This window comes from Oryctolagus cuniculus, chromosome X (genome assembly GCF_964237555.1).
Source record: "Oryctolagus cuniculus chromosome X, mOryCun1.1, whole genome shotgun sequence".
Taxonomy (NCBI): domain Eukaryota; kingdom Metazoa; phylum Chordata; class Mammalia; order Lagomorpha; family Leporidae; genus Oryctolagus; species Oryctolagus cuniculus.
Window position 1 is genome coordinate 24,037,310 of NC_091453.1, and position 23,626 is coordinate 24,060,935.

The following is a 23,626-nucleotide window of genomic DNA, read 5'->3' on the forward strand; positions in this document are numbered from 1 at the left end:
ATAAACAAAAAAATAAATAAATATTTTTGAATTGAATACTAAATTTGGACCTTAACTAAGTTGAATGTAATGTGCCCTAAAATTCCATTCTTGGAACTGGCACTGTGGCATAGTGGGTAAGGCCGCCGCCTGCAGTGCCAGCATTCCATATGGTTGCTGGTTCAAGTTCCGGCTGCTCCACTTCCGATCCAGCTCTCTGCTATGGGAAAGCAGTGGAGGATGGCACAAATCTCGGAGGAAGCTGCTGGCTCCTGACTTTAATCGGCTCGGCTCCAGCCGTTGGGGCCACTGGAGAGTGACCCAGTGGATGGAGGACACCCCCCCCCCCGCCCCGCCTCTGCCTCTCTGTAACTCTGCTTTTCAAGCAAATAAATCTTTTTTAAAAATTCCATTCTTCTCATTAGTAGATGTGTTAGAAAAAAGCCTCTTGCTGTAGATTCGTTCCTGAGAGGAGGAGCGTGGTGGGGGCAAGAGGCATGTCACTACACAGACTCCGGGAGTCAGGTGAAAGTGGGCCAGAGGCGAGCAGCCTGTAGACTCGTTTATTTCAGTTGGTACAACAGCTTATATAGCCAAGGCAGCCAATCCGGTCAAGGGGCAATCTATGCCCTAACCAATCACAGCCTGTTGCCAAGCAGGCTCCATTTGCCATGTGGTTTCCAAAGCCATCCAATCACACCCTGTTGCCAGGCAAGCTCCGTTGCCAGGTGGGTTTCAAAGCCATTCCTGAGTAACTGACTCTCGCTTACCAGCGGCCATCTTGGCATGGCTTTCTCATTCCACCACAAAAGCCTACTCAATTATTATTGTGTTTTTAATTTGGTCAATATTTTTGGATATTTGTTTTGTTACTGAAAATTATATACAGAACAAAATAACTGTGATTTTGGCTGCTGTTCCCCAGAAATTCAAAATATTAGGTATTTGTTTTCTTAATAGAAAATGTTTTTCAACAGCAGATGTAGGCCATGGTATACAAGAACCTTTGAGGAGCAAGAATGTTATTCATCTTACACTCCACAGCTTCTTGTTCTTTGTGGCAAATATGGCATTACTAACCAGACTAATGGGAAACCTAAGTATGTGAGGCAACAACCTGCATATCTTTATGAGCAGTTACTCTTCTAGAAGAGAGATCTGTATGTCCAAGTGAAAGTCAGCTTCATAATTAGTTTAAAATAGATCTTCCTGGAGTTGCAAGTTACTCCCCTGTTTGATAGCATGGATGGGGTTCACTCCACAAAATGTAAACAAAGGTCAAGGCTGGACTACAGCCACAGTCAGGAGCCAGGAACTCAGTCTAGGTCTCTATGTGAGTGGCAGGAACCCAATTACTTAAGTCATCACTGCCACCTCCCCAGATTGACATTAGCAGGAACTCCTGGAGTTAGGAGCTGGATCAGGGTAACAAACTCAGATACTCCAATGTGAGATGTAGACTTTTTAACTCATATATTAACTACTTGGCTAAATAGTCACTCCTAGAATATATTTTGATGGAAATGGTATTTGTTGGATTTTTATTTAATGATTTTATTAGAATTATGTATTTTTTCTTTCATCAATTTTTTTAAAGATTTTATTTATTTATTTGAGAGGTAAAGTTATAGACAGAGAGAGGCGAAGACAGAGACCTTTCGGTCTTCCAACCTCTGGTTCATTCCCTAAATGGCCACAACAGCCAGAGCTGAGCCAATCTGAAGCCAGGAACCAGGAGCTTCTTCCGGGTCTCCTATGTGGGTGCAGGGACCCAAGCGCTTAGGCCATCTTCCACTGTTATCCCAGGCCATAGCAGAGAACTAGATCAGAAGAAGAGAAGCTGGGACATGAACCAGCACCCATATGGGATGCCAGTACCACAGGCAGAGGCTTAGCCCAACACTCCACAGTGCCAGCCCCATTCATCAAGTTTTTAAAAGTTTACTTTTTTATGTTTAAAATAATATATTAACACATTAGATTCTTAGGGTCACAACAAATGCAAAATAATTACTACAACTGTTACTACATGTTAATGCAATATTAATACAAAGAGACAGATTAAATGTAGTTCATAGATGCAATTCTAAGAATATAATCATATTTCTCAAGTTTCCTCTCCTTTCTCTCTTTCTCAAAGCCTAATACTCCACTGAAAAGGTTCAACAAGTAAAAACTAAAAATACCGTAATTCAGAAGGACTATAGACAAGGGCTATAGCAGTAAACAAGTGAAAAGATGTCCATTTCACTCATAAACTGTGAATTTTAAAGAAATAACAGAACATTAAAACTATTTGACAGATAAAAAATTTTGACAAAAATATTTACAGCAATAGTGATACACAGGCATTTCTTTTTTGTTTATTCATTTTTCTTTTATAATTTTAGCTTCCACATATAAAGGATAACATATGATATTTGTCTTTGTGTCCAGCTTATTTCACTCAGTGTGATGTCTTCCTGTTTCATTCATTTTGATTTATTTATCCCTTCCTCTGATGATGGACACTTTGGTTGTTTATATAGTTTGACTATTTGAACAGTACTGTTATAAACATGGTGGTGAAGGTATCTCTTTGATACAATGTATTCATGTCTTTTGAGTATGTACCCAGCAGTAGGATTGTTGGATCATATGACATGACTGTTTCTTGCTTTTAAAGAAACATCCATAATGTTTTCCACAGTGGCTGTACTAATTTACTTTTTCTCCAACAGTATATAAAAATTCACATTTCTCCACATCATCACCAGCATTTCTTACTTTTTGTCTTTTGGATAATAGCCATTCTGACATGGACAAGTAGATACTTCATGTGGTTTTGATTTTCATTTGCCTGATAGCTAGTGATGTTGATCATTTTTCTTTCATGTAATTGTTGGCCATTTGTATTTCCTCTTTTGTTAATTGTCTGTTGAGGTCCTTTGCCCATTTCTTAACTAGATTGCTTGGTTTTTATTTTGAAATATTTGATTTTCTTTTTGCTGATATATTCTGAATACTTATCCTTTTTCTAATAAGTAGTTTACAAATATTTTCCAATCCTGTTGGATGCCTCCATATCTATTGATTGTTTTGTTGGCTGTTCAGAAGCTTTTGAGTTTGATATAACCCCACTTGTCTAGTTTTGTTTTGTTTCCTGTGCTTTGTGGCTCTTATCCAAGAAGTCATCACCTACACCAGTGTCTTGAAGTGATTATGCTACATTTTCTTCCTGCAACTTCATAGTCTCAGGCCTTAACTTAAAGTCTTTGATCCATCTTGGGTTGACTTTTGTGTATGGTGAGTGGTAAGCATCTAATTTCTTTCTTCTACACCTAACCATCCAGTTTTTTTCAGCAGCATTTATTTAAAAAGATTATCATTTCTCCAATATATGTTCTGGGCATATTTGTCAAAATCAGTTGGCTGTATGTAAGTGAATTAATTTATGGGTTCTGTATTCTCTTCCATTATTCTATGTGTCAGTTTTTATACCAGTACCATGCTGCTTTAATTACTAGAGCTTTCTAGTATGCTTTGAAATAAGATAATGTGATGCCTTCAGCTTGACTGTTTTTTTCCTTGTTGTTGTTTCTCAGGATTGCTTTTGCGATTTTTAGGTGGTTTCTGATTCTATATGAATTTTAGGATTGTATTTTCTAATTCTGTAACGAATGCTCTTAGTGTTTTTGATTTTTTTTTTATTTTATGCTAGTTTTTTTAACTTTTATTTAGTAAATATAAATTTCCAAAGTACAGTTTATGGATTACAATGGCTTTCCCCCCCATAACTTCCCTCCCACTCGCACCCCTCCCACCTTTCGCTCCCTCTCCCATTCCATTCACATCAAGATTCATTTTCAATTATCTTTATATGCAAAAGATCAATTTAGTATATATTAAGTAAAGATTTCATCAGTTTGCACCCACACAGAAACACAAAGTGTAAAGTACTGTTTCAGTACTAGTTATAGCATTACATCACATTGGAAAACACATTAAGGACAGATCCCACATGAGGAGTAAGTACACAGTGACTCCTGTTATTGACTTAACAATTTGACACTCTTGTTTACGGCATCAGTAATTTCCCTAGGCTCTAGTCATGAGTTGCCAAGGCTATGTAAGCCTTTTGAGTTCGTCGATTTCAATCTTATTCAGACAGGGTCATAATCAAAGTGGAAGTTCTCTCCTCCCTTCAGAGAAAGGTACCTCCTTCTTTGATGGCCCTGTTCTTTCCACTGCGATCTCACTTGCAGAGATCTTTCATTTAGGTTGTTTGTTTGTTTGTTTCCAGAGTGTCTTGGCTTTCCATGCCTGAAATACTCTCATGGGCTCTTCAGCCATATCCAAATGCCTTAAGGGCTGATTCTGAGGCCAGAGTGCTGTTTAGGACATCTGCCATTCTATGAGTCTGCTGTATCCCGCTTCCCATGTTGGATCATTCTCTCCCTTTTTTATTCTATCAGCTAGTATTAGCAGACACTAGTCTTGTTTATGTGATCCCTTTGACTCTTAGACCTATCAGTGTGATCAATTGTGAACTGAAGCTGATCACTTGGACTAGTGAGATGGCATTGGTACATGCCACCTTGATGGGATTGAATTGGAATCCCCTGGTATGTTTCTAACTCTACCATTTGGGGCAAGTCAGTTTGAGCATGTCCCAAATTATACTTTTCTTCCCTCTCTTATTCCCACTCTTATATTTACAGGGATCACTTTTCAGTTAATTTTAAATACCTAAGAATAATTGTGTGTTAAAGAATGCTCTTAGTGTTTTGATAGGGATTGCATTGAATCTGTAGTTTGCTATATGTAGTATAGATATTTTAATTATATTAATTCTATAACTCATAACCAAGGAATATTTTTACATTTTTTGTGTCCTTGTTGATTTTTTATCATTGTTTTATAATTTTCCTCATAGAGATCTTTCACTTCTTTGGTTACATTTATTCCCAAACATTTGATTTTGTGTGTGTGGCTATTATGAATGCAATTTCTTTCTTGGTGTCTTTTTCTGTCAGTTCATTAATAACATAAAAAAGTTCCTGTTTTGTATGGTATTTTGTAACCTGCACCTTTATTGAATTGGTTTATCAGGTCTGGCAGCTTTTTGGTGGAGTGTTTAGGTTTTTCCATATACAACATCATATCATCTGCAAACATGGATATTTTACTTCCTTCTTTCCAATTTCGATGCCCTTTATTTATCTCTCCTCACTAATTGTGCTTGCTGATACTTCCAGTACTACATTGAATAAGAGTGGTGAAATGGATACCCTTGTCTTGTTCCAGATCTGAGGGAAAATGCTTTCAGCTTTTCTCCATTCAGTATGATATTGGCTGTTAGTCTGTCACATAAAACCTTATCATTTTGAAGCTTGTTCCTTCTAAATTTAATTTGTGGATTTTTTCCTATCATTAAATGATGTTTCATCTTATCAAATGCTGTCTCTGCATCTATTGAGTGAAATGACAATGTGGCTTTTTTTCCTTCATTATATTGATGTGATTTGTGACATTTCTTGATTTGCAAATATTGACTCACTCTTGCATCTCTGGGATAAATCCCAATTGATTGTGAGGCGTGACCATTTTGATGTGGTATTGCATTCAGTTTACTAGTATTTTGTTAAGTATTTTTGCATTTATGTTCATCAAGGATATAAGTAGTTTTTCTTTTAAAATTTTGTCTTTTGTATCAGTCTATTATTAGTCTAATTGGCATTCCATTTTTGGAACTTGACACTTTTGCTCTCTTTGATTTTTTCCTTGTCCTTAACTTTTGACAGTTTTACTACATATGTATCTGGTTATATCTGCTTGGCATCCATGCATTTCCTGTATCTGGATGTCCATGTCTCTTCCAAGACCTGGGAAATTTTCAGCTATTATTTAATTTAGGAATGTTTCAACATCTTTTTTTCCTTTATTCTTCTATGGAATGCCTATAATATGAATATTTGGTTGTTTAAATGCTATCCCATTTTTATGTAACCTTTCTTCTTTTAAATTATTTTCTCTTTATTTTTGATTGTATTATTTTCTTTTATTTAATAAATATAAATTTCAAAAGTACAACTTTTGGATTATAGTGGTTCTTCCCCCATACCCACCCTCCCACCTGCAAACCATCCCATCTCCTACTCCCTCTCCCATCTGATTGGGTTATTTCTTTTTCTTTTCTTTTCTTTTCTTTTTTTTTTTTAAAAGGCAGAGTGGGCAGTGAGAGAGAGAGACAGAGATAAAGGTCTTCCTTTGCCGTTGGTTCACCCTCCAATGGCCGCTGCGGCTGGCACGCTGCGGCCGGTGCACCGCGCTGATCCGAAGGCAAGAGCCAGGTGCTTCTCCTGGTCTCCCATGGGGTGCAGAGCCCAAGAATTTGGGCCATCCTCCACTGCATTCCCGGGCCACAGCAGAGAGTTGGCCTGGAAGAGGGGCAACTGGGACAGAATCCAGCGCCCCTACTGGGACTAGAACCCGGTGTGCCAGTGCCGCTAGGCAGAGGATTAGCCTAGTGAGCCATGGCGCCGGCCCTGATTGGGTTATTTCAAAAGTCTTGTTCTCCAGATGAGAAATTCTTTTCTCCACTTGATCTATTCTGCCACTGAAGCTCTCAACTGTATTTTTTATCTCACTGCTTGAAGTTTTCATCTCCACAGTCTGTTTGGTTCTTTTTTTTTTTTAAGATTTTCTTTGTTTATTTGAAAGATAGAGTTACAGAGAGAGGTAGAGACAGAGAGAGAGGACCTCCATTCATTGGTTCACTCCTCATATGGCCACAACGGCCAGAACTGCGCCGATCTGAAGCCAGGAATCAGGAGCTTCTTCCGGGTCTCCTACATGGGTGCAGGGGCCCAAGCACTTGGGCCATCTTCTACTGCTATCCCAGGCCATAACAGAGAGCTGGATCAGAAGAGGAGCAGCTGGGACTAGAATTGGCACCCATATGGGATGCTGGCACTTCAGGCCAGGGCTGCAACCCAGTGCGCCACAGCGCTGGCCCCTTTGTTTGTTTGTTTTTGGACAGGCAGAGTTAGAGAGAGAGAGAAAGACAGAAAGGTCTTCCTTCCGTTGGTTCACTCCCCAAATGGCCGCTACTGCCGGAGCGCTGTGCCAATCCGAAGCCAGAAGCCAGGTGCTTCCTCCTGGTCTCCCATGCTAGTGCAGGGCCCAAGCACTTGGGCCATCCTCCACTGCCTTCTTGGGCCACAGCAGAGAACTGGCCTGGAAGAGGAGCAACTGGGACAGAATCCGGCGCCCCGACCAGGACTAGAACCTGGTGTGCCAGTGCCACAAGCAGAGGATTAGTCTAGTGAGCTGCGGCGCTGGCCGTTTGGTTCTTTTTAATGATTTCTGTCTCCTTAGTGAATTTTTCAGTTGTGTCATCTATTGATTTCCTCATTTGTTCAAGCTATCTGTAGTCTCTTGCATTGCACCTAGTTTCCTTAGAATCAATATTTTGAATTCTATTTCTATCATTTCATAGGTTTCCTTCAAATCATGATCTAATTCTGAAGAACTATTGTGTTCTTTTGGATGTATCTTGGTATATTGCATGTTCATTCTTCCTGGTCCCTATGTTAATATCTGCACATCTGGTGAAATAGTCCTTTCTTCTTTATGGTGCAGATTTAATTGTGAAAAGAGTTTATTGTTTAGGAATGCAGGTTATCACTTGGCTTGTTGCTTTGGCTTTAGTTCTAGGTGAGCTCAGAAGTTTAACCTCTGAGTGATTTATTTTGCTTTAGTCAATGTTAGCTGCATTTATATGTGACTCAGTCATCTAATCTGCTGCAGTTGATAGGGGTAGAAGTGTCGCTTTAAAATGAATGTGACTCCTAAGCTGGGTATCTCAGTTTCCAGAGAGTTCAGTGTACGTTACACTAGGGATTGTGATAGCCGGGCCTTATTCCTGAGGGACACAAAGGGGGCAGACCCTTTGTCCCACTGACAAGTCTTGGTGATGCCGGGGCTTACGGCACCAATAGCTGTCACTTAGTACTGTTGTGATGTGGATGGGCCCTTCTTCAGTTCTTGCTAGGATGGTACAACTGGTGCTGATTCTTATTAGACCAATAGATAGTCTTAATATTTTGACTTTTTTCTCCCATTCTCTCTTACGATAATATTTAGGTGTTTATGTGTTTCCCTTTTTTAAAGATATATGTATATAAAAGGAAGAATTACAGAGAGACAGATAGAAATAGAGAGAAAGAGACAGAGAGAAACACAGGTAGAGATCTTCCATCCACTAGTTTATTCCCCAAATGGCTGCAAAAGCCAGGGATAAGCCAGGCCAAAGCCAGAAGCCAGGAACACCATCCAGGTCTCTCACAGGATTGGCAGGGGCCCAAATACTCAGGCCATCTTCCACTTACTTTACCAGGAGCCTTAGCAGAGAGCTAGATCTGGGACTTAAACTGGGGCTCATAAGGGATACTGGGTTTGCAGGCAGGTGCTTGACCCACTGTTCTATAATACTGGCCCCTATGTGTTTCTTTTTAACACAATTGAAATAATACTGCATAACTAGATTTATTTTCTGAATTTTTAAACTTCCTTTAGTAGTGTGAGACAGTGTATTATATATAAAAGAATATTAGTAACAATACTGATTTTTAAATATTTATACATTTGAGTTACAGACAGACAGGCAGACACACACACACACACACACACACAGGAAGGGAGAAAGGGAGAGAAAGAAAGAGAGCATACTCCCAGTTGCTGGTTCACTCCCCCAAATACCTGCAATAGCTAGTGCTGGGCCGGGCTGAAGCTGGGAGGCAGGATCTCCATCCATATCTCCCATGTGGGTAGCAGGAACCCAATTACTTGAGCCATCACCACTGCCTCCCAGGGTCTGCACTAGTGGGAATCTGGAGTCAGGAGCTGGAACCAGGAAGGAAATCCAGGTACTTCTATGTGGGATACCAGCACCTTAGCCAGCATCTTTTTTTTTTTCTTTCAACTTTTATTTCGCCACAGTGAAGAAAAAGAAGAAACCAAAAAATATCTCCACAATGCCAAACAACAAATGCAAAAACCGAGGAAACAAGAACAAGGAAGACATCATGACACTCCCAAATGAACATGACACTCCAATACAAGATTATGAAGATGATGAGATAGAAGAAATGCAAGAAATGGAACTCAAAAAATTTATAATAAGAATATTTAGAAGTAATCAAAAACAAATGCATGAACTACTGAAATCCATGCAGGACAGGACAGAAAATCTCTCTCGTGAAAATGAAATCTTAAGGAGGAATCAAAATGAAATGAGGAATTTAGTAGAATATGAAATTGAGATATTGAAGAGAAATCAAAATGAAATGAAGAATTCAATAGAACAAATGAAAAACACATTTGAGAGCCTTAAAAACAGAATCAGTGAGGTAGAAGAGGGAATATCAGAAGACAGAGCACAGGAAAGTATACAGTCAAACCAAAGAAAAGAAGAGGAAATTAAAAATCTAAAAAATATTGTTGGTAATCTACAGGATACTATTAAAAAACCCAACATTCGGGTTCTAGGAGTTCCTGAAGGCATGGAGCGAAAGGATTAGAAGATCTTTTTAGTGAGATACTAGCAGAAAACTTCCCGTTTTGGAGAAGGAAAGAGACAGCCAAGTACAGGAAGCACATAGAAACCCCAATAGACATGACCAGAAGAGATCCTCACCATGACACATTGTAATCAAACTCACCACAGTGAAACATAAAGAAAAGATTCTAAAATGTGCATGAGAGAAACATCAGATTACTCTCAGAGGATCTCCAATTAGACTCACAGCAGACTTCTCATCAGAAACCCTACAGGCCAGGAGGGAATGAGGAGATATAGCCCAAGTATTGAGAGAAAAAACTGCCATCCCAGAATATTATATCCTGCAAAGCTCTCATCTGTGAATGAAGGTGAAATAAAGACCTTTCATAGCAAACAGAAACTGAAAGAATTTGTCACCACTCGTCCAGCTGTCGCTCCCCCTCTTCGTGGAGGAACGACACTAAGCCCTGCCTAGGCTTCATATCCGAGTCACGGCACCATTATGTCGCTCCCCGTCTTCGTGGAGGAACGACACAGGACCCTGCGCTGTTCTTTCGTCTGCTCGGCCCTCCCCGGGTTTGCTGCTGGTTCTTCCCGGGTTGGCTACCGACCCTTCCACCTCCGTGGAAGGGCGGTTCCCCCTGCCACCTTCCCCACTTCCGCGGGGGAGTGGCACACCGCCGGCCGGCTCTCTCGGGGGCTGCTCAGGTGTTCCTTCAGATAGATGTTCCCCTTAGATGTTCCTGGTGCATGTTGTCTCTCTCCTCCTTTATAGTCCTCTTCACCAATCCCAACTCTGCTACCCACACGCCGAGTACGCTGCTCTCCTCCAATCAGGAGCAGGTCCTACAGTTTATTGGTTGAACTGGAGGCAGCTGCGTAGAAGCTGTTTCTCCCTTCTCAGCGCCATATTGTGGGAGAGCAGATGCATAGAATAAGTCTTAATTCCAGTAACTTAGTCTAGTCCGGGTTGCTCCCCACATCCAGCCCTGCAAAATATGCTTAAGATGTGTTACACACAGAAACACAGAAACACGGCCATCAATACGAAAGAAGGTAAAAGAAGAAAATCTCTCAGTAAAAGATCACTGGAAGTTCAAAGCCAGCATCTTTAAAAAATGATTTACTTATTTGAAATGCAGAGTTACACAAAGAAATACAGAGACATGGGGAGAGAGAGAGATCAATCTTCCATTCACTGGTTCATTCTCCAAATGGCTCCAATGGTCAGGGCTAGCTCAGGCCAAAGCCAAGAGCTTGAAGCCTCATCTGAGTCTCCCACATGGGTGCAGGGGCCCAAATACTTGGGCCATCTTCTGCTGCTTTACCAGGTGCATTAGCAGGGAGCTGGATTGGAAGTAGAGCATCTGGGATACAAACGAGTGCCCATATGAAATATCAGCATCACAGGTGACAGCCTAACACACTATGCTACAATGCAACCCCTTAACCAGCATCTTAACCATGTTGTCAGATGCCCATCCCAACAATTTCCTTCTTAATCATAAAATTGTGTGGTCTTCTAAGAAATTGCTAAGATTTATAAATGCATATATTCTTTTTTTTAACTTTTATTTAATGAATATAAATTTCCAAAGTACAGCTTATGGATTACAATGGCTTCCCCCCATAACTTCCCTCCCACACGCAACACTCCCCTTTCCCGCTCCCTCTCCCCTTCCATTCACATCATGATTCATTTTCAATTCTCCTTATATATAGAAGATCAGTTTAGTATATATTAAGTAAAGATTTCAACAGTTTTTACCCACATAGCAATACAAAGTGAAAAATACTATTTGAGTACTAGTTATAGCATTAAATCACAATGTACAGCACATTAAGGACAGATATCCTACATGAGGAGTAAGTGCACAGTGACTCCTGTTGTTGACTTAACAAATTGACATTCTTGTTTATGGCATCAGTAATCACCCTAGGCTCTTGTCATGAGTTGCCAAGGCTATGGAAGCCTTTTGAGTTCACCGACTCTGATCATATTTAGGCAAGGTCGTAGTCAGAGTGGAAGTTCTCTCCTCCCTTCAGAGAAAGGTACCTCCTTCTTTGATGACCTGTTCTTTCCACTGGGATCTCACTTGCAGAGATCTTTCATTTAGGTCATTTTTTTTTTCCAGAGTGCCTTGGCTTTCCATGCCTGAAATACTCTCATGGGCTTTTCAGCCGGATCCACATACCTTAAGGGCTGATTCTGAGGCCAGAGTGCTGTTTAGGACATCCGCCATTCTATGAGTCTGCTGTATCCCGCTTCCCATGTTGGATCGTTCTCTCCCTTTTTTGTTCTATCAGTTAATATTTTCAGACACTAGTCTTGTTTATGTGATCCCTTTGGCTCTTAGTCCTATCATTATGATCAATTGTGAACAGAAATTGATCACTTGGACTAGTGAGATGGCATTGGTACATGCCACCTTGATGGGATTGAATTGGAATCCCCTGGTATATTCTAACTCTACCGTTTGGGGCAAGTCAGTTTGAGCATGTCCCAAATTGTACATCTCTTCCCTCTCTTATTTCCACTCTTATATTTAACAGGGAGCACTTTTCAGTTAAGTTTCAACACTTAAGAATAACTGTGTATTAATTGCAGAATTAAACCAATAGTATTAAGTAGAACATACAAAAAATACTAAGAGGGATAACGTATTAAGTTGTTCATCAACAGGGCAAGGGCTGATCAAGTCACCGTTTCTCATAGTGTTCATTTCACTTTAACAGGTTTCCTTTTTGGTGCTCGGTTAGTTGTCACTGATCAGGGAGAACATATTCTTAATAGAATGTCTAGAAGACTGGAGAGTTTTGGATATTTTGTGAATCAAGTGGAAGGAAGGTGTGTGTTTGATCCATTCTAATAACATTATTGCTTAATTTCTGCAGGAACAAAATGGATAGAGGGCTCTAAAAATTTTTTGAGCATCTGTTATATGCCAGGCGTTGTGCTAGGTACCTTGCTTCTATTAATTCATTTTAATATTCACACAAAACAATAAAGTAGGGACTAATATTCCTGTTTTACAGATGAGTAAGCTGAAATTGGAAAGCTTATTGTAGCTTCTCCATATTATTCTCTCAGTGGGTAGAATTTTAATTCCATTAGTTTCCAAATCCTATGCTCTTTCCATTACCCCACACTTTTCTCCATCTCCAACTCTGAGAGGATACACAGAGCTAGCCTTTGATTCTGGAGACTTTGTATCAGAAGTGCTTACCCTGTGGACTGTAAACCCTTGGGGTCCATAGTTTGTGAATCCCTGCATTTATCTCCCTTTGTCATCAGAAAATACGTGTATATATTCAAGGTAGAGAGTGTTTAGTTCTCAATGATTATCCATGGAATCAACTGTCCCCCAGAAGGCTTATGAATTTTTACTGCAAATAATAGGGCATATGCAAATATTAGAGAAGAAACCTGTTGAGAAGCTGTTAGTTTTATTTTTCAGGCCCTATGTTGAAAACGTTCTTTTTTCTCTGTTATCCTCTCATGTGTACCTGGAAGCCATGGAATGTGTTTGTCCCAATACCCATGATACTATTTGTTTATAGATGAGCTTCAGAAAATTTCCATTTCTTCTATCTGCTGCCTTTTCACTTATTTATGTGTCTGTGCATGTAAAACAATAACTTTTGTATTCATATGTCTTAACAGTTGAGCATTTCAAGCCCTGCTTACCTCACTTTCTACAGTTAAAAGTATTTACACTTGTGCTGATTCAGTAATGATAAATTATCATCATGCACATGCAATTCTCCATTCCCATCAAGCAGTGAAAAAAAATGGGTTACCCTTGATCTGAAAAGTTCCTGATAACCACCATTTTACACTTCCTGTATTTTAGGAACTGAAATAAGGTAAATTAATGATGGCCACCGATTACTCACTGCTCCCATTCCACTGGAATCTAATTCACTTCCCTTTAAATCAGGGATGACTGATGAAACACAGCAGAAGTAATGTAAGTAATGTTGTGAGACTCCCAAAGTTGAGTTATAAAATGTCTTTTATCTTCTGCTAAGGCCTCTTGGAGCACTTTCTGTGGCAGAAGACAAGTAGCTTTTAAAATATCTGACTACCCTGAGATCACCTTGGAGGAAAGGAAGTATATAGGTAAAACTAGTCTTCAAACAGTACTGTATACTTTGTGTGTCTGTGTGGGTGCAATGTGTTGAAATTTTTACTTAGTATATACCAAGTTGATCTTCTGTATATAAAGATTATTGAAAATGAATCTTAATGAAGAATGGGATGGGAGAGGGAGTAGGAGATGGGATGGTTTGCAAGTGGGAGGGTGGTTATGGGAGGAAAAACCACTATAAACCGAAAGTTGTACTTTTGAAATTTATATTTATTAAATAAAAGTTTTCTAAAAAAAAAAAAAACTAAAAATATCTGTGGTGGAGGCGAGCATTTAGCCTAGCATTTAAGACGCATTCACCCCATGTCAGAGTGCCTGGTATCAATACTCTGCTCAGGCTCCTAACTCCAGCTTCCTACCAGTGCAGACCCTGGGAAGCAGCTGTGATGACTTAGAAGTTGAGCTTTGACCACCTACATGGAAGACCTGGATGAAGTTTCCAGCTCCTGTCTTCAGCCCAGCCCAACCCTGGCTGCTGTGGACACCTGGGGAGTGAACCAGGAGATGGAAGATATCTTTCTCACTCTCTTGCTTACTTTCTCTGTTTATCTTTCATTGTTTCTCTGCATTCAAATAAATAATTTTTAAAATATCCTTGGTGAAGGATTAGGTAATTTGTTATTCTTATTTCCAATCTGTTGCAGACTGATGCTTTTGTAAAATATGATGAAAACAAATGAATAGACGAGTGAGATGTACGACACTTTAACAATTCAAATGTAAAGGCCAGCATTGTGGTATAGCAGGATAAAGCTGCAGCCTGTGATTCCAGCATCCCATATGGGCAACAGTTCGTGTCCTGACTGCTTCCCTTCCAACCCAGCTCCCTGCTAATAGCCTGTGTAAAGCAGTGGAAGATGGCCCAAGTCCTTGAGCCCCAGCCACCTACGTGGGAGACCCAGATGAAACTCCTGGCTCCTAACAGCAGATGAAAAACCCCTCTGTCTCCCTTGCAACCTCTGTAACTCTGCTTTTCAAATAAATAAATATGTATTTAAAAAGTAAAAATATTCAAGTGTAAATTATCATTAGATTCAACAGATTTAAAATTAGTCTGTCAGGTTGGTATAAACATTTCTAGATTCTTTTATTGTTAATTAATTAATTTTTTAAGGAATACAGATTTCATAAGTACAACTTTAGGAAGATGGTGATTCTTCCCACCATACCCGCCCTCCCACCCCCTTTCCTCCTCCTCCCTCTCCCCTTCCCAGTCCCATTCTCCAGTCCCATTCTCCATTAAGATTCATTTTCAATTAACTTTCTACACAGAAGACCAACTCTATACTAAGGAAAGATTTCAGCAATTTGCACACACATGCACATTAAAGGAAAACTCTGAGAACTAGTTTTACAGTTAACTCTCATAATACAACTCATTGAGAACAGAGGTCCTGAATGGGAAGTTAGTTCACAGTGACTCCTGTTAGATTCTTATCCTTGTTTTTTGGTGCAAAATATAATTGTAAAGTAGTTAGTTCGCAGACCACCAGAGGTCTGCAGGCCGCACTTTGAATACCACTATGTTAGCCTACCCCAACTTATAAAATGCTACCATGAGTAGACAGTATGTATATGAAAAATATGTTATGTAGATACTGTATGAGTTTCCAATTGCTACAGTAACAAATTATCACAAACCTAGTGTCTTAAAATAACACAAATGTATTATCATATAGTTTTGAAAGCCAGAAGTCCATAATTATTCTTATGAAGCAGAAATCAGTGCAACTTCTTTCTGGAAGCTCCAGAGGAGAATCTTTTCCTTTGCCTTAAGGAGGACAGCTACCTTCCATGGTTTGTAGCCCCTTCATCTGTCTTCCAGAGTCCATCACTGCAGACTCTGTTTCTGGCATGAAGCCTCACTCTCTGACTTCTGTATCCCTCTTCTAAGGACTGTTATGAATGCGTTGGGCCCACCCACAGAATCCTGGCTAGTCTGTCTTCTCAAGATCCTTGTTTAATCACAGCAGCAGCAGCTACTGTTTTTGCCATATGAAGTCACCTATTCATTGGTCTGGGCATTAGGAAGTGGTCATCTTTGGAGTCATTATTCAGTTTGCTACAGATGGCAAAGCTTTAATAGGGGCTGGGCATCTAAGTAGATCCCTGTGATACTTAGGAATTATGAGATGGAAGTGTTCCAAAAAGTGTCTTTCAAGTAGAAAGATCTGGAGGTGAAAGAGATTATGGCTTCTTCAGAGGAATGGAGCATTGAATGTGGTTAGAGGATAGATGTGTAAGAGAAGGGTAGGCAAGGGCCAAATGCTGAAGGTTTGTAAACCATAGTAAGCAACTTGAACTTTTACAAGCAAAGGAAAGACATTGAAATGTTTTCAGTATTAGAATGGTTGCTATAAAATTTAAGTTTTAGAGGAATCCTATATAGAAGACAAAGAATGGAAAACTATCATGCTGATGAATCAGAGTTGTCACATAATTCACAACATTTTGAAACCCAAATCTATTATTGCCCACCAAAACCGGTATATCCCCCTAACTTCCTTAATCCTGGCAATGTTACCTGCATTCTTCTAGGGGCAAATTTTTAATAGCTGCAAATATTTTTTTTAATTTGAAAGAGACACCGAGACAGAAAGAGCTCACATTTGCTGACTCACTTCCCCAAATACCTGCAGCAGCTGTGACTGGGCCAGACTGAAGAGAGGAACATAATACTCAATCTGACTCTCCCATGTGGATGGCAGGGACCCAACAACTTAGGCCATTACTGCTGCTTCCCAGGGCACATATCAGCAGAAAACTGAAATTGGAAGTGGAGCTAAGATTTGAACCCAGATACTCTGATATTGGATGCAGGTGTACCAAAACATATCTTAAACATTGAGCCAAATGTCTGCTCTGAGACCCAATTCTTAAAATAGTTTTTAGCCTCTCTCTAGTAATTTACCACACCTATTAATTCTTAAAATGTTAAAAGATATAACGGCCAGTGTTGTGGCCTAGCAGGTTATGACACCACCTGCAATGCTGGCATCCCATATGGGCACCTGTTTGTGTTCTGGTAGCTCCACTTCTGATCCAATTCTCTGCTAATGCAACTGGGAAGGCAATGGAAGGTGGCCCAACTGCTTGAGCCCCGGCCTCCCACATGGGAGACGTGGATGAAGCTCTTGGCATTAGCCTGGCCCAGCCGTAGTCATGTGGCCATTTGAGGAATGAACCAGCAGATGAAGTTTTCTTTTCTTTTTCAAAGATTTATTTACTTATTTGAAAGTCAGGGTTACAGAGAGGTAGGCTTAGCCAGGTTGAAACCAAGAGCCAGAAAATTCTTCTAGGTCTCCCACATGGGTGACAGAGGCCCAAACACTTGTGCCATCTTCCATTGCTTTTCCCAGGCACATTGGATCAGAAGTGGAGCATCCAGGACACAAACCAGCACCAATATGGGATGCAGGCTGTGGCTTTACCCACTGTGCCAAAACTCCAGCCCTAGAAGTTTTTTCTCTCTCTCTTTGTCTCTCCCTGTCTCTGTAACTCTGCTTTCAAGTAAGATCAATAAAATCTCTTAAAATATATAAATAATATGTAGTTTTATTAACATGTCAAAAATAATTAACAATATAGAAATAGGCCTCATTTCATCCCTTCTCTAAGTCCTAACAATTTAATTCTGGTCTGTATCTGCAACATGATTCATAAATCAGTATGTATCATTCTGCGCCTTTTCTTTGCATTTACATATCATATATATATATATACACACATGTATACACACATGCATACATATATCTATTGCACTGCATTAAATATGTTCATTCAAAAGCGTAGTTTTCAACTGACAATGTAGTTTAGATATTTTCTATGTCAGTATATTTTTAAATATTTCATTTTGTTTTAATTTTGTGAGCAAAGTTGAGTTTATTGGACTTACTACAGAAATATACAATACTATCTTGGGAATGGTGTTTATCAAGTTTTAGGATTTAGGATAAGTAATAAAGTAAATTTCACAATACATGAAAGTTGTTAGAGTTGGACAGAGTTTATAATTTAATAACTTTGGATTGGTGGGCACATCAAGGCGAAAGTCTTGAAGAAAACCTTGGTCGTGAGCTGTTGTAAATATCTTATTTTAAAATTGCACCATGATATTGCTGTAACTAGGTTATATCAAAATTTTCACTATTGATTATGCTATAATGTAAACATATCTTCTAAATTGTCTTTCAAATGCTTATCTCTAGAATGTGTTATTTAGATTTTCCCCTAACTAGCATTTTAAAGATCTCAATTGTATTATATTTAAAAGCTATAAAAATATATCATGCTGAGATAAAAACCAATAATGTTAAATAACCCTTTCTGAACTGAGGATTACATAAAAATTTAAAATGAAAGTTAAGGATTCTGAGAAGTTATGTAGAAGAAAAAAATTAAGCTGGTTTAAGTTTACAAATCCATTTTTTTGCTGGACTACATAACTTTTAAAAATTCCATAGAATATCTAACATATGGGATACTTTTGTTCCCTGGAGCCACTGAGAGGCAATTAGATTTAGTCCATGAAATCAGAGTGTTCTGAGTTACTTACTAACTGATTGACTTTGAGCAAGTTAACTTATTTATGACTCACTTTTCTCCAAACAAAATGAGGACAGGAAAATTTATTTTATGAGGAAACTTTAAAGGACGCATTGAGTTATATATCAATTGTTATAATTTTGGATCATTTTGAGAATGCTGCTCTTGAAGTATCAATATAAAGTTAATAGTACTGTCAGGTGGCCTTCCTGTTATTTTTTATCAATACTATTGTGCAGTTTTTAAGAAAATCTCAGCTACTAGACTTGCATACAAGTTTCCCATGTGAGAAGAAATTGTTCTATTTTAAATAAATGCTTGTCCACTCTGGCCTCAGAATCAGCCCTAAAGGCATTCCGATCTGGCTGAAAAGCCCATCAGAGTATTTCAGGCATGGAAAGCCAAGACACTCTGGCAAAAAAACAAAAACAAAAACAAAAACAAAAACACCTAAATGAAAGATCTCTGTGAGTGAGATCCCAGTGGAAAGAACAGGTCTTTAAAGAAGGAGGTACCTTTCTCTGAAGGGAGGAGAGAACCTCCACTTTGACTATGACCTTGTCTAAACAAGATAAGAGTCGGAGAACTCAAGGGGCTTCCATAGCCTTGGAAACTCATGACTGGAGCATGGGGAGATTACTGAGGCCATAAACAAGAGTGTCAATTTGTAAAGTCAACAACAGGAGTCACTGTGCACTTACTCCTCATGTAGGATCTCTGTCCTTAATGTGCTGTACACTGAGACTTAATACTGTAATGAGTACTCAAACAGTATATTTCACTTTGTGTTTCTATGGGGGTGCAAACTGTTGAAAGCTTTACTTAATGTATACTAAACTGATCTTCTGTAAAAAAAAAAAAAGAAGAAATTATCAATTCCCAACTTGACGTAATTTTTTTTTCATTCAACATTGTTGATGAAGTGTATTCTGGTTAATATGTGTAGTACAGATTTGTAATTGTTTCACTACCATGCCTTTTTACACTGTGATCCTAGTTCTGGAGAGGGAAAGAGAGAGAAGGAGGGAACCACTTAAGGGACAGGTTGTGCACCTAGTATCCCAAAGTTGTGACCCAGCTCACCCAGGATCAGCTGCAAAAGTGGCAACAGGATATGGCTGGCAGAGCAAGCTAGCAGAAATGGAGAAAACTGAATTTGCAGAGATTACCTGATATCACTTAATATAAGTACAATTTCATGTTAAAACATATATATCCAAAGTAGGTATTTAATGAATGCATGTTTACTGACTTAAAATTTGTATTTTGTTAGGTACATGGATGTTTCAAAAATTAGATAGTTTTACAACTGCTATAGGAAAAATGACCTGATTAATTTTTCTCTACCTTTTTTCTCTACCTTTCCAGTCTTTGCTGCCTTCTGTTCCAGCGGATCTGATTCCTGCTCTGTAGCTTTCTGAAGGATTGAAGTTGGGCATCATAAGTGACACTCAGCTGCTACCTGACTGCAGACCACAGCAAGAGCTTTGTATATATTTTTCAGTTAAAACGATAATGACTTTCTTGGAATTTAATCACAGCAGAGCCTGTTTTCCGTGTAGCCTGAAAGAATGCTTGACTACAATCAGTAATTCTTCAGAGATCTTATAAAACCACTTTATGCCAAACAACTGAGTGACTTTGGGTTGGTTAGCAGGAACCTTAAGAATTATAGACAACAATTTACCTTCTGGACTATTCAGCAACTGCTACCCAGAGCTGTTGTTGCTGAAATACCATGTCTAAGAACTTGGAGCTCATCAATCTGTCATTTTTATTAGATCATGAGAAGGAAATGATCCTGGGAGTCCTAAAGAGAGATGAATATTTGAAAAAAGTGGAAGACAAGAGAATAAGGTAGCATCTTTTTTATCTTATTGACCTAATTGACTGTTTTCTGTTTGAAGCATTTTGGATTAGAAATGGGGTAAATGGGACCACACTAGAAACAGATAATGATCAGGGACTTCATGGACTCTCAGCATTAACAAAAATATTAGAAAACATCTTTGCCACTTCACTCTTTAGCCATATAGGACAATGGAATTGAGTTAATAATATAGTGCTAATGAGAACACTCATTTGCCTATGGCATCATAACTAGTTGTTAAGATTAAGGATAGGCAAGTTTATGTACCAGCTCTGACATTGTGTCAGTTCTGTTACTTTGAGCAGGTTTCTCAACTTTTGCATGCCTTGGTGTCGCTCCCCCTCTTCGTGGAGGAACGACACAGAACCCTGCCTAGGCTTCATATCCGAGTCACGGCACCATTATGTAGCTCCCCCTCTTCGTGGAGGAACAACACAGGACCCTGCGCTGTTCTTTCGTCTGCTCGGCCCTCCCCGGGTTTGCTGCTGGTTCTTCCCGGGTTGGCTACTGTCCCTTCCACCTCCGTGGAAGGGCGGTTCCCCCTGGCCACTTTCCCCACTTCCGCGGGGGAGCGGCACACCGCCGGCCGGCTCTCTCGGGGGCTGCACAGGTGTTCCTTGAGATAGATGTTCCCCTTAGATGTTCCTGGTGCATGCCGTCTCTCTCCTCCTTTATAGTCCTCCTCCGCCAATCCCAACTCGGCTGCCCACACGCCGAGTACGCTGCTCTCCTCCAATCAGGAGCAGGATCAGCTCCTGGAGGTCATCACTCAAGTTGGCAAGAGGCAGCTGTGTAGAAGCTGCTTTCTCCTCTCCCAGCGCCATATTGTGGGAGAGCAGATGCATAGAATAAGTCTTAATTCCAGTAACTTAGTCTAGTCCGAGTTGCTCCCCACACTTGGTTTCCTTATTGGAAAAACTAGGATAATAATAGTAACTACCTCATAGGAATGTTGTATAGATTGAGGAAAATGATGTGTAAGTAGGTTCAATGCATGTTAGTTATTATATATTTGTAGTGACTTTCTCAGCTCAGCCTTAGGGAGTTTCCCCCACCACAGCAGCAAGGAGGAAGGTATCTGGAGAGTGAACAGTGTCCATAGATCCCCAGAAATCACTTAGATTTCTAAAGAGATTTCTATGTGAAGAAAGTTAAATATTATCAGAACAGTTGAATTTTACACCCATTATGGACAGGGCTGATATTTAGCTGGTTCCCAGGGTGTGACCTCACATATGTTTCAGCCAGCAACCATTCTGACTGATTGCATCATTTGCTCTGAATTGGTTATATCATAATGTTTATTAGTTGTAATATCTATTGTGATAGTTGTTGCCTGTACTGTTCTGGTTGTTGAATATATTTGATTATTATATCTCACCTCTGAAGAAAGGAACAGAAATCAAGAGATTCCCCCCCCAGTCACTGTAAACTAGGTAATGTATAGATTTTATGTCTTGCATGATACAAACTAGAATCAGAATATTAGATTTATTTTACTTGAGGTGAAAACTTGTCATAAGTTGTTTTTGCATGTTGCAAAAATTGTCAGTACCTAAAGTAATCAGGATCCTTAAATTGGAAATACATTGAACTATTCTTTTAAATTTTTATTTATTTGAGATAATAGAAACAGACAGACATAAAGACATACAGAGGGATAGAATCAGAGAGAGAGCTTCTACCCACAGGTTCATTTCCCAAATGTCTGCATTGATTGGGGTTTGGTCAGGACCAAGCCAAGAAATAGAATTCAATCTGGAATTCAATAGAAATTCAATCTGGAGCCACTGTTGTTAAGCTGCCACCTGCAATGCCAGCATCCCATTTCCAAGTGCCAATTGGAGTCCCAGCTGCTCTGCTGATCCTGCTCCAGGCTAGTGCACCTGGGAAGGCAGTGAAAGATGGCCCAAGTATTTGGGCCCCTGTCACTCACATGGGATACCTAGGTGGAATTCTGGGCTCCTGGCTTTGGCCTGGCCCAACCCCTGAACCAGAAGATATAACCAATCTCTCTCTCTCTCTCTCTCTCGCTCTCGCTCTCTTTCTCTCTCTCTCTCTTTCTCCCTTTCTCTCTTTCTCTCTCAAATAAATAAAATAAAACTTTGAAAAAGGAAACTCAATCTAGGTCTCCCACATGGGTGACAGGCATCCAATTACCTGAGCTACTACCACTGCCTCCCAAGACCTCCACTGGCAAGAAGCTGGAGATAGGAGTAGGGCTGGATACTGAACCAAGGAACTGGGATGTGTGGTGTTAGCATCTTAACCTCTTGGCTAAATGCCTACTCTTGAAATATTCTTTTCTGATGCTTATTTCATACTTAATAGCCCAGGAGCTTCATTTCTGTTCACTCAAGTTATTCAACCTATCTTTAAGAAATGAAATTTTTGGCCAGTGCCATGGTTCACTTGGCTAATCCTCCGCCTGCGGCGCCGGCATCCTGGGTTCTAGTCGCGGTTGGGGTGCCGGGTTCTAGTCCCGGTTGCTCCTCTTCCAGTCCAGCTCTCTGCTGTGGCCCAGGAGGGCAGTGGAGGATGGCCCAAGTCCTTGGGTCCCTGTACCCGCATGGGAGACAGGTCTCCCATGTGGGTGGCAGGAACCAATCATTTGAGCCATCCAAGCTGTTTCCACAGGTCAGCGTTAGTAGGCCGTGGGAATCAGGAGCCAGAGGCTGACTCAGTCCCAGATACTCCAAAATGGGGTATGAGCATCACAACTGGCAGCCTAACTATGAAGCCAATTTCCTGCCCCAGAAACAGTGGTTTTTATTAAGATTATTGCATTTTTCCTATGCCTAGTATTCATGTGGCACTAAAATGAAGTTAATCATTTTAATGAAGTCAGAAATGGTAGTTTTGGTGTTATTAATAGCCCAGTCATGAAAAGTGACCAAAGTTTCTAATGCAGTGCACTGTTACATTATTTATGGGAGATGGCCTGTGATATTCTCAGGGGAATTAAAAATCACCTCCTGACTCTTCAGAAAGAAACAATTTAATAACTGGATCCCAAGAAACATGGGTAAGACTTTGTTTAGAATATCTGTTTCTGTCATTCTGAATAGCTTTAATAATCTATTATATTCCCTCTTCATTTGTTCTCATTCTGTTTTTCTTCTTTATCTCTTCTTTTATACTATAAGTGAATTTAGCCAATTTTAAAATTTTTGTTTGTTGATATACTTGAAAGGCATAGAGATAAAGACAGAGAGGGCTTCTACCCACTGATTCACTCCACAAATGCCTATAACAGCCAAGATTGGGCCAGGAAAAAGCTAGGAACCAGGAATTCAATCCAGATCTCCCACATAAGTGACAGAAACCCAAGCACTTAAGATGTCATCACCTTTTACCTCCCAGGCACTCCAATACAGGTTGTAGGTGTGCCAACTGCTAGGTCATACGTCTTCCCCCAAATTGTATTATATATAATAGAGCTATCAGGAACAAAATTGAAGGGCCAGCATTGTGGCATAGTGGGTAAAGCCACCGCCTGCAGTGCCAGCATCCCATATGGGTGCCAGTTTGAGTCCT

The 23,626-nt window shown here is 39.8% G+C and overlaps 1 protein-coding gene across 5 annotated transcripts in view; it reads left to right on the forward strand.

Moving 5' to 3' along the window:
* The window catches only part of SYTL5 (synaptotagmin like 5), a 323,995-nt gene that overhangs the window by 164,929 nt on the left and 135,440 nt on the right, over positions 1-23,626 (forward strand). For all 5 annotated transcript variants that reach the window (XM_051827009.2, XM_051827010.2, XM_070066530.1 and 2 more), the window contains one exon: positions 19,588-20,076. In XM_051827009.2, coding sequence (XP_051682969.1) covers positions 19,958-20,076 — 119 coding nt within the window. In that variant the 5' untranslated portion in view covers positions 19,588-19,957. The remainder of the gene's footprint in view (positions 1-19,587; positions 20,077-23,626) is intronic.